Source organism: Chlamydotis macqueenii, chromosome 11, assembly GCF_036417535.1.
Source record: "Chlamydotis macqueenii isolate bChlMac1 chromosome 11, bChlMac1.mat, whole genome shotgun sequence".
NCBI classification, from domain to species: Eukaryota; Metazoa; Chordata; class Aves; order Otidiformes; family Otididae; genus Chlamydotis; species Chlamydotis macqueenii.
The window spans coordinates 9,191,090-9,206,707 of NC_141566.1; the positions used below are offsets into that span (position 1 = coordinate 9,191,090).

General features: G+C 44.1%; 1 protein-coding gene across 2 annotated transcripts in view; it reads right to left on the reverse strand.

Annotated features, from left to right (window-relative positions):
- AFF2 (ALF transcription elongation factor 2) overlaps positions 1 to 12,499 on the reverse strand; it is a 345,930-nt gene extending 333,431 nt beyond the window's left edge. For both annotated transcript variants that reach the window (XM_086756076.1, XM_086756075.1), the window contains exon 1: positions 12,328 to 12,499. In XM_086756076.1, the coding sequence (XP_086612202.1) occupies positions 12,328 to 12,374 (47 nt within the window). In that variant the 5' untranslated portion in view covers positions 12,375 to 12,499. The remainder of the gene's footprint in view (positions 1 to 12,327) is intronic.
- Between the last annotated feature and the right edge of the window lie 3,119 nt (positions 12,500 to 15,618).

Below are 15,618 nucleotides of genomic sequence, written 5' to 3' on the forward strand. Positions count from 1 at the left end.
TTCCGGCAACAACGGATAAAAATACCTGTACTCGTAATTTTGTATTAAATATTTATCTTAAAACCAACGAGCATGCATTTGAATTAGAATGATGTTTTAAAAACCACTGGAACCGTGACGATGAATGACAGTCGGACAGTTTGATCACAACTGACAATTCACACTCAAGCTCAGAGGAATGCCCAACCTTCATGTCCTCTTAAATCAGCCATAAGTCAACATGCGCTTATCATTAAGCACGCAGACACGTCCACTGACGCAGGCATTCTCCCAGTGAAGTACTGCGCATACTTAACACCTTGCTGACTCTGGCAAAGCACACACATGGCCATGCCGCAAAAGTCACCATCTTCAGATTTTTGACAGTCACCCCTTAATGCACCCTCCATTTGTTCCTGGATGGGTATTTTCTTTGCTAGGACTTTTAGAACCCCTCATCTTGCCCCCCAAAAGCTGTGATGCAGTCTTAACCACAACTTCAAAAACAGGCTGACATTATAATACACAAACACGTGGAGAAGATAGACACGCTCAGACACACCAGGGGACAAAACAGACTGGGAGGAAATGAGGAACTTTATGTTACTGTCTTTTCTGAGATAGAAAGTGGCAGATGTAAAGATTTCATTCAACCGACAATCTTTTTTATGATACGAATAAACTACTAAAACAGATTTAATCCTTTATAAAAATCAGATTATAAGCAGCAGACAAAATCACAACTTTATTCAATACGCCATTTTATCCAGCGTGACTAATGCATTATTTGTATGAAGTTAAAGTGGAGCGTTGGAAAGCTATGAAATAAATCAAATGCTCTACTTTATGTAATCTTAACAGACAGATCCCATTAGGATTCTACTACGCATAGCTGTTGGTTAAAATGATTGACCGGTATCCTTATAAATTAATCAACTGAGGTAATGCTGGGTTGGCTGTCATCATTTACTCCTAATCTACATTTAGAATTCACTTCAACTTTTGAAGCCCTTTGGAACAGGTTTATCAATTCTCTCGCCCTTGCTCCAGACATCCACCTAACTGTTCATTGTTTACAAAAGACCTAGTACAATGGAACTGTATCATTTATGTTCCTCTTCTTTCCACGGATATTAGAGCATATATTGACACTGCGTTATAATTAGTTAGAAAGATATTAAATCTTAACCAAACATTCTAGCCTGCATCAATTTTTTGATGAGACCTTTTATCATTGAAGTTGAATTTGCAGGCAGACTGTGTGAGTTTACACAAGTGAGAATCATTACAAAATCTAAACCAACCCTGATGTGGTTGAAATGCAGCTACCAGGATACTCTTCGTTATGGACATACAGAAGGAAAAAAAGCCTTCTAGATATCAGGTTATTTGTGGAGCTCTAATGTGTTTTCAAACACATGACTTCCGTGTTATGTCTGTGTATTTTATGCAGCTTCTAGTCATGTCTGTTAGATGCCTGCATGTCATGTACTGCAAGATTCATGAGCAGTCTACAACCAGGCAAAATTCTCACACAACAGCTTGTCTTGGGTAACGGGAAAAGAACCAGACAGAGAGAACTGACAGGCAAGTGTATTATTTATTATTTATTATCCTGATGAGGATAACATCTAGTCACGGTCCACGATCCAAACGTGCTCAATGTCCTGCTGATGGGGCTGTACGATTCTGAATGAGCACAAGGTGTTTTCCCACACACGTATCAAAACTCTCTTCATGTTCCCTTATCTAGGATCCCTCAATGTGCACATTAAAGAACAGTCACTTTGGGCAAGGGCTCTTTAAAGAGAGAAGGAAAGACTGAGCAGTAACAAAAATATTGCAATAGATTGCATAATGTTTCTGGAGCTCTACCACAGAGTAGGTAAAGGTCATCCTCTCCAGAAATGGAGCGAGAAAGCAAAGGAAGCTCTGGCTAAGTATGTTTTAGAGTTTACTAAATGAATGAAAAACTTCAATCAGCGGCAGTAGCCTTCGGCTCAGCCCTCAGTGCAACTTTACAGGCCCACAGACAATTATCAAAGCCACGAAGGCAATACTTCTAAGTATGCATGCTACTAATAATCTCCCTAATTGCCTTAAAATGATACACAGGATTTCATCAAAATTCATTCCCTTCTTCAAAAGCCCATTGTTAATTTCAGAATCAAATTCCACCAACATAATTTATTAACACACATATGTGCTAATACGTCCTGCTTTTCTGGGACATAAAAATAAAGACCATCGATTGGTTTTGCTGCCTATTTTCCCTTGAACCTTGAAAGAAAGGACTTTCAAACAAAATTTTGCCTCTATTTTTTTTTTTTTACATCACGAAGATGTACTGTTCCTAATGCTTGCTAAATGCAATGCAGTAATTTGTATCCCCAAGTCGTATAAATAGAAAAAATGTTCAGTCTAATAACATATGTGAAGAAAACTCATGCCCAGGGTTAACCAAAGTGGCGGTCTGCTAGAAACAAAGGCAGCTGGCTCAATGAGCAACAATGCTTCAGAAAAAGTGTGGATGTACTATTCAGTGAAGAGTCCAAGACATGATGTTTACTTAAGCTACAGCTGCATATACAAAGCTATTCTATAAGACCAAGGGAAATGACAAGTCTTCTGGAGTAACAAGAGCGTTCTGTCTCCGAAAGGTCCATGGCCTTCACTGTCCAGCTGAGAGCAGGGTAAATTATATGAAATATGCACACTGTAAAGAAATTCTGCTGTTCAGAAGACTTTCTCTGCTTCGACTATCTTTTCTTGCAGGTATGCACTGCCCAAATCCTACCATTTCTCTTTACAGGCTTGCCTTTCCCCTCCTAATATATCTGCCTAGGTTCCTGTCCTGCTCTATCACCATAAACATTCATAAACATTAAGGGACTTAACCTCATCACAACCCTGCGGAATAGGAAAATATACCCATCAGAGTGGGCAAGCAGTGAACTGGAACTCAGCTGACAGCAGTCCTGACCAACACCGAGTCCTTCTGCAAGTCACTTCACTCCTCCTTCCATTCCCCTGTGTATAAGGGGTAACAACGATGACTTCTCTGCAGAATGCCTCAGTCTACCAGTAAAATTCTAAGATGTTATTCTTCTCACTTTACAAAAGGAGGTAAAGCAGAGAGACATAAATCAGCATTGCTTGAAAGGTCTGTGGCCAGAAATACCACTCCATTTTTCTAAACGTGTCTGATACCATCAGCATGAAAGTTGCATCCAACACAGGATCTCAACGCATAAGCTACACCACAGGCAACCTGCATCAGCACTGTTTGCTCTTTCTGCAGGTAATGCAGTACAAGCAAGCTAGTTAAGGACTATATAGCTAGAGTGAAGTTCAGCGTAGAGAAAACGTCAAAAACAGTTCCCAGTTGACCTCCAGGAAGATAAAAAAGTGGACAGAAGCACCAGATAAAGGTAACTACACAGCTGGCCCCTCTCTCTCATGCTTTCCACTTGAACAAAAGAAAAAAAAAAGAAAGGCCAATTACCAAAGATGTAAATATCATGACCCCACTTTGACAGATCCAAAGTGACTTTCCAAAGGCAGTAAAGCAGCTAGTGACAGAGCTGGTAAGAGAATCCACGTTCTGTTCTTAAATATATACTCACCTTGATTTAGCAAACTTAAAAAGGACAATGACAACTCTGCCAAGAATTACCAAAAAAAAGCCAGGCAACTTAGCTGCTTCTCCAAGCAACTGCTACCTCAGCCATCGGCCAATGCCTCAATCCCTTCACCTATCCCTCTTCAAAGGCTTGGTGAAGACAAATGGGCCTTCCAATGTGCAACAAAGCATAAAGCCATGAAAATCAAAGGGCTGCTTTTTGAGTAAATATGAGCTCCAAAGCCATTGTCCTCTCCCACAGAGGAGATCTATGAAAACGCTTACTATAGCATATGCACAGTATTCTCTACAGCGCTGCCTCCCTGCTGACCACCAGCCCCAGGGCCCAGTCCGCTTCCCATTACAATCAGTTTCACCACACCCACTGACTTGTATTGGAATTCTTTTAGGGACCCTAACTAATGAGTTTTTAAACACTTGTAGACAGAGAAGATAATTCCTCATCATTACTCTTCATAGGAAACACCAGGAAGAATGTCATTCCATTGTTCTACAGGAAAAAAAACTGAAAGAAAAATCACACCCACATTCAAGAGAGCAGCCTGAAGTTTTTCTACATGAATTGGCAACCCCAAGTGTCTCACCTGAGAGTTCAGGACAGGGACCTAAAAAATACACAGCCTTCTGAAATTAAGCACCCTGAAATCATCTCTCACACTGGCCTCTGTGCAGACAAAGAGGTCCATAATCAACAGGCACACATTTTCCCAAGTCTCAAACGCTACATTCTCCAATCTCAGCATGGCTACTGATGGCAGCCTAGAAACACTCACCTGAGCACCACATTACTGCAGGATCCTAGTTTCTCTCATGACATGAAATCAATGGGAATTAGCAACCTCAATAACATTTTCTATTTCTTGATTTTATATTTAAAGCTTTGCATTTGCTTTCTCTACTGACAGCTGTTTGCTTTTTTCCTCACAAGCGAAAACTTGACTTAAACCAGTACTACAGTAAAGGACGAAAAAGGAATAAGTAGACCTACATAACAGATTGTTACCTTCAGACCTAAAAATATTTTAAAACTAAAAACATTCCATTGTGAAACCATCTTCTCAGCACAGATCACAAGCCACCAAGTACTGCTCCATTTTAATCCAATCTTACTTTTAGGCATCTATGCCTTTGTAGGATGTAGATGCCATCACCTATCCTAAGGGCCTACACTTGAATGACCAAGAAGACAACTTTTAAACTACGGTCAAATTCTAACAACAATCCATGCAAAGGGCCATAAGGAGAAAGCACCAGTCTCAGTAGTAAGACATCTGCAGGTTTCAGCCCCAGGCACAGAAAGCAACATAGAGCTACACAACACAATTCCACAACACCACGTACACCCACAGCGAAAAAAAATAGCTATTATAATACTTGTCATAGGAACAACTGAGTGATTTTTAACCTGGTGCTCCACCTCATTTTCTTCTTTGCTGGTTGTTAATACCCCACGCCTATAAAAACATATAATTATGAGTGGGCTATTCATATCTTACTATAACCGGTAGCACCATGCAGCATCTGAGTCAGGAATGCGAATTGCTGACTGCACAGCTCCTCACTAAACAAGACTTACAGTGTACATAGGAAACGGCATTCCCCCATTCTCTGCGTCACACCTACAACAAAAACCAGCTTCCAGTTGTGCTATCACCTCCGACTCTCCTCAAATCTCACCATCTCAAATCACCTGGAATAAGGACTCATCGATAATCTCCACTAAAAAGACACAGATTAACTGCTGAGGTCACATAACGAAAAGAAATTCCACAACTGTGAGTTTTCTTCTCTCAGTGGCTTGACTTGAAAACATTCATAAAATGTCATTAAAAGTGATATAAAGTTTTACAGAAGAGACTACTTGACTAGACCTTTGTTTAACAGTCGTAATAGTTTATGGCATGGATCTGCTACGTACGAGTTGAAAAACAGCCTCTTCATGACAAAACAGTTTGTAACAGCTGGAACGTTAACTGCAGGAAGTTTTGGGTTATTCCCTTACCTCAGCTCTCTAGTTCCATACTACTGTTTCAGCATTACAAAGCCAACCTTGTAAACCCATCATACTCAACAGCAGTCTTGTTGAAATTAAGGAGCAACTTGCAATTCTTTTCAAGTTACCACAAGACGAGGCTCCAGCGTAGAGTTTTTTAAAAGAATGCCCCAGCTCATTCCCCAAAATCTTCACTCACAAATGCAGACTGAATATCACATGCCCTTTGTGAGAATCTTTGGTCAACCTGTATCATTAGAAGCTATTCAAAATGGAGCTTAAAAGCTACTGACATGCACGTTGCCATCCTTCCGCTCATTTTTTACCTCTACAGTTGTCCATTAGTCAGGAGTAGCGTACCTTCTGACCTCTGACTAAAGCTATCAGAACAGTTTAAACAAATATTTTGATTACAAAGCATTAATATAGAACACTCAGTAACAATAAAAGGATGAAAGAACTGTCTTTTTGAGTCACTGTTGTGCCTTCCTGACTACATTATATTATAAGCGGTCTGGAAGGCTGTACTAACTTGACATATTACTGGATTTACTATCTTCTTGTTCAATTCTTAAAAAAAATTCATAACATTGCAAAGCCCAGAGTTGTGGCAGAGTTTCAGTTTTCAGTGTTAATAGATGTTTGATGGCTTTATAAAATCTACTCTGTTAACTGCAACCAAGAGAAAAGATTCAAGCTTTCCTCTCCATTTCTCTTTTCTTTCGTCTCAAAAGAAAGGCAGTAAATCTGAATAAGACAGGTTCAAAACTGTGCTCTGTGGAGTCTTTCCACATGCACAGTACTAGGTGCGTGCACAGTGCCCTGCTGATCCTCGTCATTAGAGAGTTGCTCCACATTTCAGGAAGTCTGCCTTTTGGCCAAAACAGGGCCAAATCCAGTACTCTCTGAAGTCAACTGGGAGCACCTCCATTGACATCACTTGCCACTGGCTCAGGCACAAGCTGGAGGAAGACATGGGTACTTTATGGCATTTATTGAATATACACATTTAACAAATATCCAGGATCCTAATCCACCAAGTTGTCTACACAAAGAAATTCCATTACCTCAAACTAAAGGCACCAGGGAAATACAGGATGGGGTCTATCTGTTCAGATGCTTATTCCACATACTTCATGTGTTCAGTGTATAAAATGTTTCCTACAGTTCTTCTAGTTGTGGGTTTGTTTTTGTTTTTTTTTTAATGAGATTTAATATTTGCATTCCTTCTGGCTTTTCAGTTATCTGCACAACCATGTAAAACTGCTGATAAATTTCAGGCAAATGGATGTGTACCATACAGTCAAAAATAACATCAGTTTCCATTACCACATACACGGAGAACTGGGGTTTAGTCATTAGTAAAACACATTGCACATTTTGGGAGTGATCAGGAACCCGATTCAGTAAAACTTAACTTGCAATCAGAGTTCTTTCACTAGGACTGCTTGTGTGGTCAAAACTACATACCTGCCTATCAACCCTACTCTACGAAGGCCCACACGTTTTTCCTAAGTCTTAGAGTCAATTTTGCCCCTTCTTGCATGATGGGAATTTTGCTTGACTCAGATAAAAACATAATTTAGGCCTCATAGCACAAAAACATCCCAACACTCCTTCCTTGATGCTGAAGCCCACTGCCTCAGTCCTAAGAAGCTCAAAGAGACCGGCAGTGCCCATCCATTTTTTTTTTTCCAGAAAACATTCAGTATATTTATTTAAGTTAATACTTAACAAAATGCCACATTTTCCCCTTAAATTATTTAGTTAAATTCCAGGTTGTGGTGACAGTCTTGTCTGACAAGACAAAAGGAATAATTCTGTTTGACTGAAGGACCTGCATCGTAACATCATCTTTTACTCAAAAAGAAAATCCCAGGCAATATAATTGGCACTCACATACAAAGTGCTTGAATGCTCTGAAGTTCTGCCTGGCTTCAGAACAGCTGAACAGTATCTGAAGTATCTGCTCTCCAGCCCAATTTGTATATTTTAAAAGTCATTAAATTCTTGAATGAATCATTAGGAAAACAATTCAGATGCTGTTAAACTGATTGTGATTTTGCCTCATAGAATAGATGTGAGCTTAATGTTTGCAAGTGGCCAAATTCTTTTAAGATTTACACTCCATGGAGTTCAATATCAACCAGGGAAGAATTACTAAATCAGGATGTACTTCAAGTACAGGTTTTGGCCCAAGACTATTTTTGGTATTTCTCAGCTGCTTGTTTTGACAGCATCTAATCCCCCTCACCCACCCACCAGCAGCCACACAATCTATCCATTTACACGTTCAAAGCAAATTGAAAATGAAACGTTTTCAAATAATTACTCGGGGATGGCTGTAATACAAATCCACAAAGTAACTGCAATTCAACTGTAATATTTCTTAAGGAGAAGAAAGGGAGGGGGAGAAAAACCTTACAGAAACCCATTCAAAATGCGACTTTCTCCTGTGCTAGCGCTCTCACCATCACCCCTAAAAAATTTATTTAAAAAAAAAAATCAGTGTAATTCCCAAAGAACCTATTTACTCTATTTCACACATTCCTATCAGAAACACAACACTGTTTCCACATTCAGAAGACTTTTCAAATCTGGCGAGCTATTGCAGACCCCGGTGAAAGAACAGCGATTGGGGTGCCTTCTGCAGAGGCACAAGGCAGAGAGGGCAAGGGGAAGGCAGGTGAGGAGGGGAAGTACCCAGAGCTGGGACCGAAACAGTTCACCTTTGTCTGGAGAGCAGGATCACCCTCTCCAGGTTAAGGGCTATGCCGAAAGCAGACGCTGCGGTGGCGCGCAGTACATTTCTGCATTCGTACAGGAGAGGAACCTGGCCCACAGATGGCCTGTTCTCAGAGCTGTCAGCCACAAACAGACCTTTGAACTTTCTATTTATGTAACAGTTTAGTGAGTTTAAGCCTCTTCCTGTATAACTGGCAGTTTGCTGGTTTTGCTGTAATTAGGCTACTTGTGATACATAATATAAAAAAGAAAAGAAAAAGAGGCTTGGTTCTCCAGAGCGAGGAGTCTTCCCCATCACAACCACACAGCTACAGCGATACCCTTACCTGCTGATCTTTCCCTTTGCCGGGTTTTATTTTATATACCTCAATATACATTTTCGCACTAAGTATTTTCTCCACTTCCACTTTTTTTAAAGACTGGAGGACTTAAAAAATATTAATACCAATGACAGTAAATGTAACATAAACCATGAATCACTGTGCCTTTTTTGTGTTAGCGAGGAGCTATGTATACTGCAGTACTTGGGTTTTTGTTGGGTTTTGTTGTTTCCCAGCTGCTGATTAATGGCACCACGTCACTCTGTAAGCAGGTTCAAATCTAGCCACACGGTCCCAGGACACTTCAAGATTTCATTTACTTGGTTACCACAGACAAGCGTGGAAAGTGATTTAAAAGATGAAATTTGATTTTTAACAGCAAGTGGTCCCCTTGGTGCACACAGGCATTCAAGCTTTTCATTATATCCATCTCCCTCCCTTTCTCCCTCATAGAATGGCTCATATTAAATGCAAGCCCAGGTGAACACGTCTTATCCATCCCGGAATCACGGCAGACTTCAGCTTTGGCCCTTTCACCTCAGCCAGAGTTTAGATTCATTTCAATTGTTTGGGGTGGTTTTTTTTTTTTCACCTTTTCAAGTCTGGTAAAACATCCAATGGGATATTTGTGGCCTTATTTTACATGTTTTACCCAAGTGTTAACAAAAAAACCCCACAGTTACCCTCCCAACCACGTTCTTGATGAATGTCCATGAAACACCTCATCCTTACACTACTCTGACCTCTCCTAACATGGGAAGCTAACAGGCTGATTCTGCCGTTTGTATCAGGACAAACCTCCCACTAATCATCCGGAACGGCAGGCAAGAATTTAAGAACGCGTGTAGTGGCAGTGCAGGCTGTAACTCTGACAGTTCTTGACAAGATACATTTTAAGAAGTGACACAAAGACACACCGCTGTTGGAGGGGGTAAAAAAAAAAAAAAATTAACTGCAGTTTTCCTATCAGCCCAAAACTCTTGGGGAGCCATTTGCTGATATAATGGCAATGCACAGAAAGTGTTACCTTCACACCTTTTCATCACATAAAAAAAAAACAAAAAACAAAACAACTCTGTTTGAGCAATAAATATTTTTTAATATATATTTCTCAGGCTAACTATGTTTCTGTTGTACTTTGCATACAGATACTACAAACAAACACCCACATGCACGCTGTAGGCCTGAGCTTGCCTTCTTGGCGATTGCAGCACAGATTAGCAAAGTTTTGGGTTTGCAAGGAACGCAGAAGAGGGTCTCTAATTGCCTTATAAATGGTTGTGAAACACGTTTTATAAAGACCAGCTTCCAGACAGAAGAAAGGAGGACAGTTTCAAAATCAGAAGCAGCAATTCACACCTCATGTTTATATGTACTTACTTGTAAATAGTATGAAGTAACCATATCATATTGGATACACAGACAAAAACTAATAAATCATGATGGGTAAGCATATTTCTGAGTGTGTAGAGATAAGGCATGTATAACATACTACGTATATACGCATGCACATATTTACATGCATGTATATATATGTAATACATGTTATATGTGTATATGAGCTAAATTCATCTGTCATTAAGCAATGCAACTACTTGTCAGAGACAGAAATCTTTACATGTAATGTTTGTGTATACATATAGATTACATAGCTACATATTATACACATGTGCACATGCATACACTAATTGGATTATTAAAAGCTAAATCCAACTTGATCCCTGCAATAAGCAATTGTGCGTGAACGCCTGTGCCATACAGGGAGTTTGTGTAGATATCAAACACTCTGAAACAGTCAAAGAGAAATGTTCATTTCTCATGGACCCTAAAAACACTAAAACCAGTAAGTTTCACTGTACAAAAGCAAGCAAATAAAATTTCTAGAATGAGTGGCAATATGTTAATATCTTATGGAAAAACAGAGGCACAAGAGTTCCCTTCTTGCACTGATGCACTTCTCTAAATCCACATAAAACCACAGTCAAATGAAAGTAAGTTATTAAGCAAATGTTAAAACTCAATACCTATAATGTGCTTAGTATTTGAACTACACCCACATATTGGGTTGTAACAGCTTCTATTAAATTAATGATGTTGCCCACATTATAAATTAGGCAAATTGTATGCAAATATTATTTGAGCAGTAATACGGTGGTTATCAGTTGTCTACAAAATAAATTAGTGCAGCAGAGTAAAGATAGTGTGGTGGAAGCATAATATTAATTGAGCACTAATTTTATTGCGATTATTACTTTTAAATAACAACAGCACGGTTATTAAAAGATGTAATATGATGGTTTATGCAGAGCTGATAAAACACGCACACAATCCAAAACGCCTGCTTACAGATTAATATTGATATAGTGTAATTTACAGTCCCAAGGATTTACTCCCAATTGCTATAAAACAGAATGTGACAGGTATTTGGTTCTGATTATCCTGCATTTGCAACCGTAGCTGTTAGACTGTGTTTGGCAAAATTATAGTTATTAACTAAATATATGATCTTTTTCCTAGACATACCTTTGTATTATCACCAAAGTAAAGTAAAGCCTCTGCAGAACATGCGGTCCAAACGCACATGCAGACACACATAATCTGTGCAACATTTAGAGATTAGGATCATAAAATACAGTGTTTTAGTCTCGGTCTTTCTTAGCAAACTGCACTCCAGCCTAAAAGCATTTAACAAAGCAGCAGCCAACCCCCGAATTTCACCGTGCAGAGTTAAAAAAAAAATTATATTTGCTAAATTGAAAAGCAGAGAACCAACAAAAACAGTTAAAGCACAAGCATAATCTCGTGAACCAGCCGGGGAAGTGGCTGAACACCTACCCAAACCCCAACTTTCCCAGCTACTTGTCACCTACCGAAAATTCCTTAACATTCACTTTGGTAACAAGTTTACGATGTGCTTAAAGAGATGCGCCGACCTTTTCAAGGTGTGCACCTATTTGCAGAAGAACAGAAACCTCAAATCCCACTCTTAAAAAAAAAAAAAAAGAAAGAAAGAAAGAAAAAAAAATAAAGAGGCAAAAAGGGGAAAAGGAAAAAAAAAAAAAAACAAAAGACCTGCTATAATATCTCGGGGACTGATCTTCCCATCTTCCCACTTCCAAAACTAACTTATTGAATAGGAAACCAGCAAAGCCAGCAGCAGGAACCCCCACACCGGACAGGGCTCCGGTCGCGCGGTGCCGCGCAGCCCGACCACAGCCGCGTTGCTCCCCGCGGAAGGGACGCGGAACGCTGTCACTGACAGCGGCGCGCACAGCGCCGGCCGAGCCGCGATCCCGGAGCCGAGCATCGCCCCCGGCACCGCTCCCCGCCCCGGGGCTGTCTCCGCCGGCAGCCCGCACATCGTCCCCCCTCCCACCCCCGGCCAACTTCGCCCCCCGCAGCCGCCGGGCGCTTCCCCACCGGCCGGGGCCGGGGCCGGGGCCGCGGACGGAGCCCGGGCGGCCCCGGTGCCGGTTCCCCGCGGGCGCAGCGCGGACCCGCTCCGCGGCGGGCACCGGGCGCTGCGCCCCTCAACAAAGGCTACGGCAGCGGGGGAGCGAGCGGGGAGGAGAGGAAGGAGGCAGCTCTTAGAAGCGGGGAGGGGGGGGGGACGACCACAACAAAACCAAACACCCAAAAAAACCTACCACTGCTGCTCTAAGTCCCAGTCCCTGAAAAAGTCGAATAGGTCCATAACGATCTGGCGGGGAGACCGGGAGAAGTGGTGCCCCCTCCCCGCCCCGCGCCGCGGAGAGCCGAGCCCAGCCGGCGCGGCTAGGGCTGCCCGCCCGGCATGGGCAGCAGCAGCGGCGGCCGCCGCGCCGCGCCGAGCCGCCCGGGGCTCGCCCAGCGCCGCCGCCGCCCGCTCCGGCCGCCGCCAGCAGCGCGGCGCGGCGGGGCTGCCTGCCTGGCTGGGAGAGGCGGGCACGGCGGCGGCGGCGGCGGCCCCGGCGCACGCACACACACACTCACACACACACAGACAGACAGAGCCTCGCACACCGCGAGGGGCGGAGCCGGGGCGGCCCGAAGCCGCGGCATGGAGCCGCCGCGCCAGCACCGCCGGGATCTGGCGGAGCCTGGCAGCGCCCCCCCGCACCCCCCACCCGGAGAGGGAAGTTTTGCAGAACGGGAGTGAACGGAGCGGGTGGGGAGAGGTTTCGTGCCTTGGAATGATCTGGGAGCGTCCTGGCTGGGCTGGGAGAAAAAGAAGGGGGGATAAGGGAGAAGGGGAAAAAAGAAAAAAAAAACAAACAAACAAAAAAAAAAAAAAAAAACCCCACCCCAAACCAGGCACCTATGTTTTAATTGCCAAAGGCAGTTCCTGTGGGTAAGCGAAGTGGCCGCCCGTGCCCTGCCCGTGCGTAACGGGAAGGGGCAGAGTTCGGCCGTGGGCATCGGGCAGGGCCGTCCCGTCGCGGCCGCTCCCTCGCCCCCACTGCTCACCGAACCAAGTCCCGGGCTGCCCGCACAGCCAGCCGCAGGGGAAAGGGGACCACTGCACCCCCCACCCACTCAAACTATTTACTACTCAGATTCACCCACCCAACTGTCTTCTGAAGACCAACTAATATCTTACGATTTTCCATATCCATTTCAGAGCTGTAAAATTCCAAATACACACACCCACCGAGCAAACAAGCACACACATTGCTATTGCAAATCAAGACCAAAGCTACGTTAGTTTCGACTCTGGTTTTCACAGGACAGTGTAACATCAGTCACACTCTGAACGTCCCATTGTGCTGGCAAGTCTCGGGGACTTGGTGTCGGTAAAGTTTGAATGCCCCTTGCTTTGGTGGGGTCCCATCCCTACAGCCATGCCCCAGCCCCGCGAGGCTCACACGGCCGGTCACAGCCGCCGGCTCTGCTGTCACAGGGACCAGGCTCCAGTGAAGCCTTTGACAGAACCGTCTTTCTGAATTATGAGACAAATCCAAGATTATAGAGCAGGTCAGTGGCAGAGTAGCTAACATAATCCACGATTTCTGCCTTCCTAAGGAGCACACAATTGTTTTATAAGTGGTATCGGGTTAAAAATACTGCTAAGGAAAAGCTATGGAACTGTTATCAGTGGAAGTCAAACGTGACAGACTTCTTCACCTCAGCTTGGGCTTCACTGCAAGATTCATGTTTGCATCATGTCTCCTGTGGGCCCCGAAAAGGGAGGGACCTCGGGCAAGGCTGTGCTCACACCCAGCAAAACCCAAAGCCCTGATGCTCTCCCGCTGCGGGCAGGCAGGTGCACACAGCATTTCCTTTCTAGCATCTCCGTTTTCTCCACAAACAGACTCAAACACGCTGCTCTGGGCCTCGAGCTTCAAAAATATCATGAGTCAGGCCTCTCTCGCTTCTGTTTCTTATTTTAGCATTGCTGTTGGTTTTTAAAGTCCCATTCAAAATTGTAATTTGTGGCCAATAGTTTGAACCAACATGGGAGGTTTGGGTCATATTTTCAGAACTTTTCTCAAGAAACAGGTACAGAGGGTTTTTTTAATAAAAATACTACTAATAAAAGTAAAAGCCTAGTCTGTCACCTAATCAATTACATTCAATAACACACATATTTTCAGGATCTTGAGCTTGAACCATTAAACTGAACTAAATGACTTACTAAAAGCATCACACACTGTGACCTGCAGGATTTGGCAGTTCTGCTGCCCCTCTTTTCAGAGAGAGGGGTCTGGTAGCTGCCAGCTGGCTGCCCCTGTGCCAAAGGGGTCTGCACCAGCAGTGGCTTTTAGTCAGCAGAAAGAAAAACTACTTCCTAGGTATTGGGGCCTTCACTTTCATAAAGCAAACCCTTTTCAATTCTTCAGAAACTAGAAGAAGCTGCACAAAGTAGTCCCTGAAAGGGCTTTTAGGGCCCACCCCTTCCAGCAAAGGTAAGGGGTGGGAGATGCTGCATGAGCAAGCATACCTGCTGTTCCCATGAAGGGCAATAGGAGAGATAATCTTTCTCCTCAGAGGCTCCATGTCTGGCACGTGGAGCTCCCCAAACACCCTGCACCCTCAGCTGCACAGGAAAGTTTGTGCATCAACCAGTTTTTGCAGTCAGGGAAAAACTGCCCAAGGACGCGCGCGAGTGCCACCGTGGCAGACATCAGTCAAGGCTTCGTTGAGGTCCAGCACCGGACACGGAGGCTGGCAGGAGGGTGCCTTCCCCACCCCTCTCCCCAGGGTCACCGCACACTCCGCAGCCGAGTTTGGCCGCACGCAACCTCGACGCTAACCAGCCCGACTGAGAGGTGGCCGAGCTCACTGCCCGCTCACGGCAGCCATGGGCTACATGAGCAAAGCATCGGGGTGATACGTGCTTCTGTGGCGCGTGGCCGTCAGCAGCAAGCAGCCTCTGCGAAATGCCAGCTCAGGGGCAAGCACAAGCATAAGGCTGTCCCAGCTCCTCCTTCACAGCAGAGGGTTCATTTACCCGAACTGCCAGGAACAGAAAGTTCAACTGCCCTCGGCGTGACCTCTTTTACAGTTATAGTGGAAAATACAACTGCGGTTTCCAGCACCTGCAACAGCTCAGGACAGGGATAACAAGGTCAGCAAGACCTCCTGGCCCTGTTCACCACCACCCAGCCCCGCAGTCTGCAACAAAGAGGAATGCTGGCTCAGCATGGGTCAGGCTCCGATTTTGCCGACGAGGCTGCAGGCTACGAGTCCGGCTGCTACTTCACCCACCCCTGCCCTGCGCCAGCCAGCCTTCTCCTGCCCTGCACGCCCGGAGCCGGCTTTCCGGTGAGGTGGCCGGTGGGTGGCTCTGGCGGGAGCTGCTGAGATTGCACCAAAATAGTCGGACTTCCCACCGGCAACTTTGGGTTCAGCAGCTGACAGTGAGGTGGAGTTTGAAGCAGGGAAGGAGCATCCCAGCCTTGTCCTTTCTCTTTCAAATCTGCACACGTCCCATGCTAACCTCCTTACCCAAGGCTTTG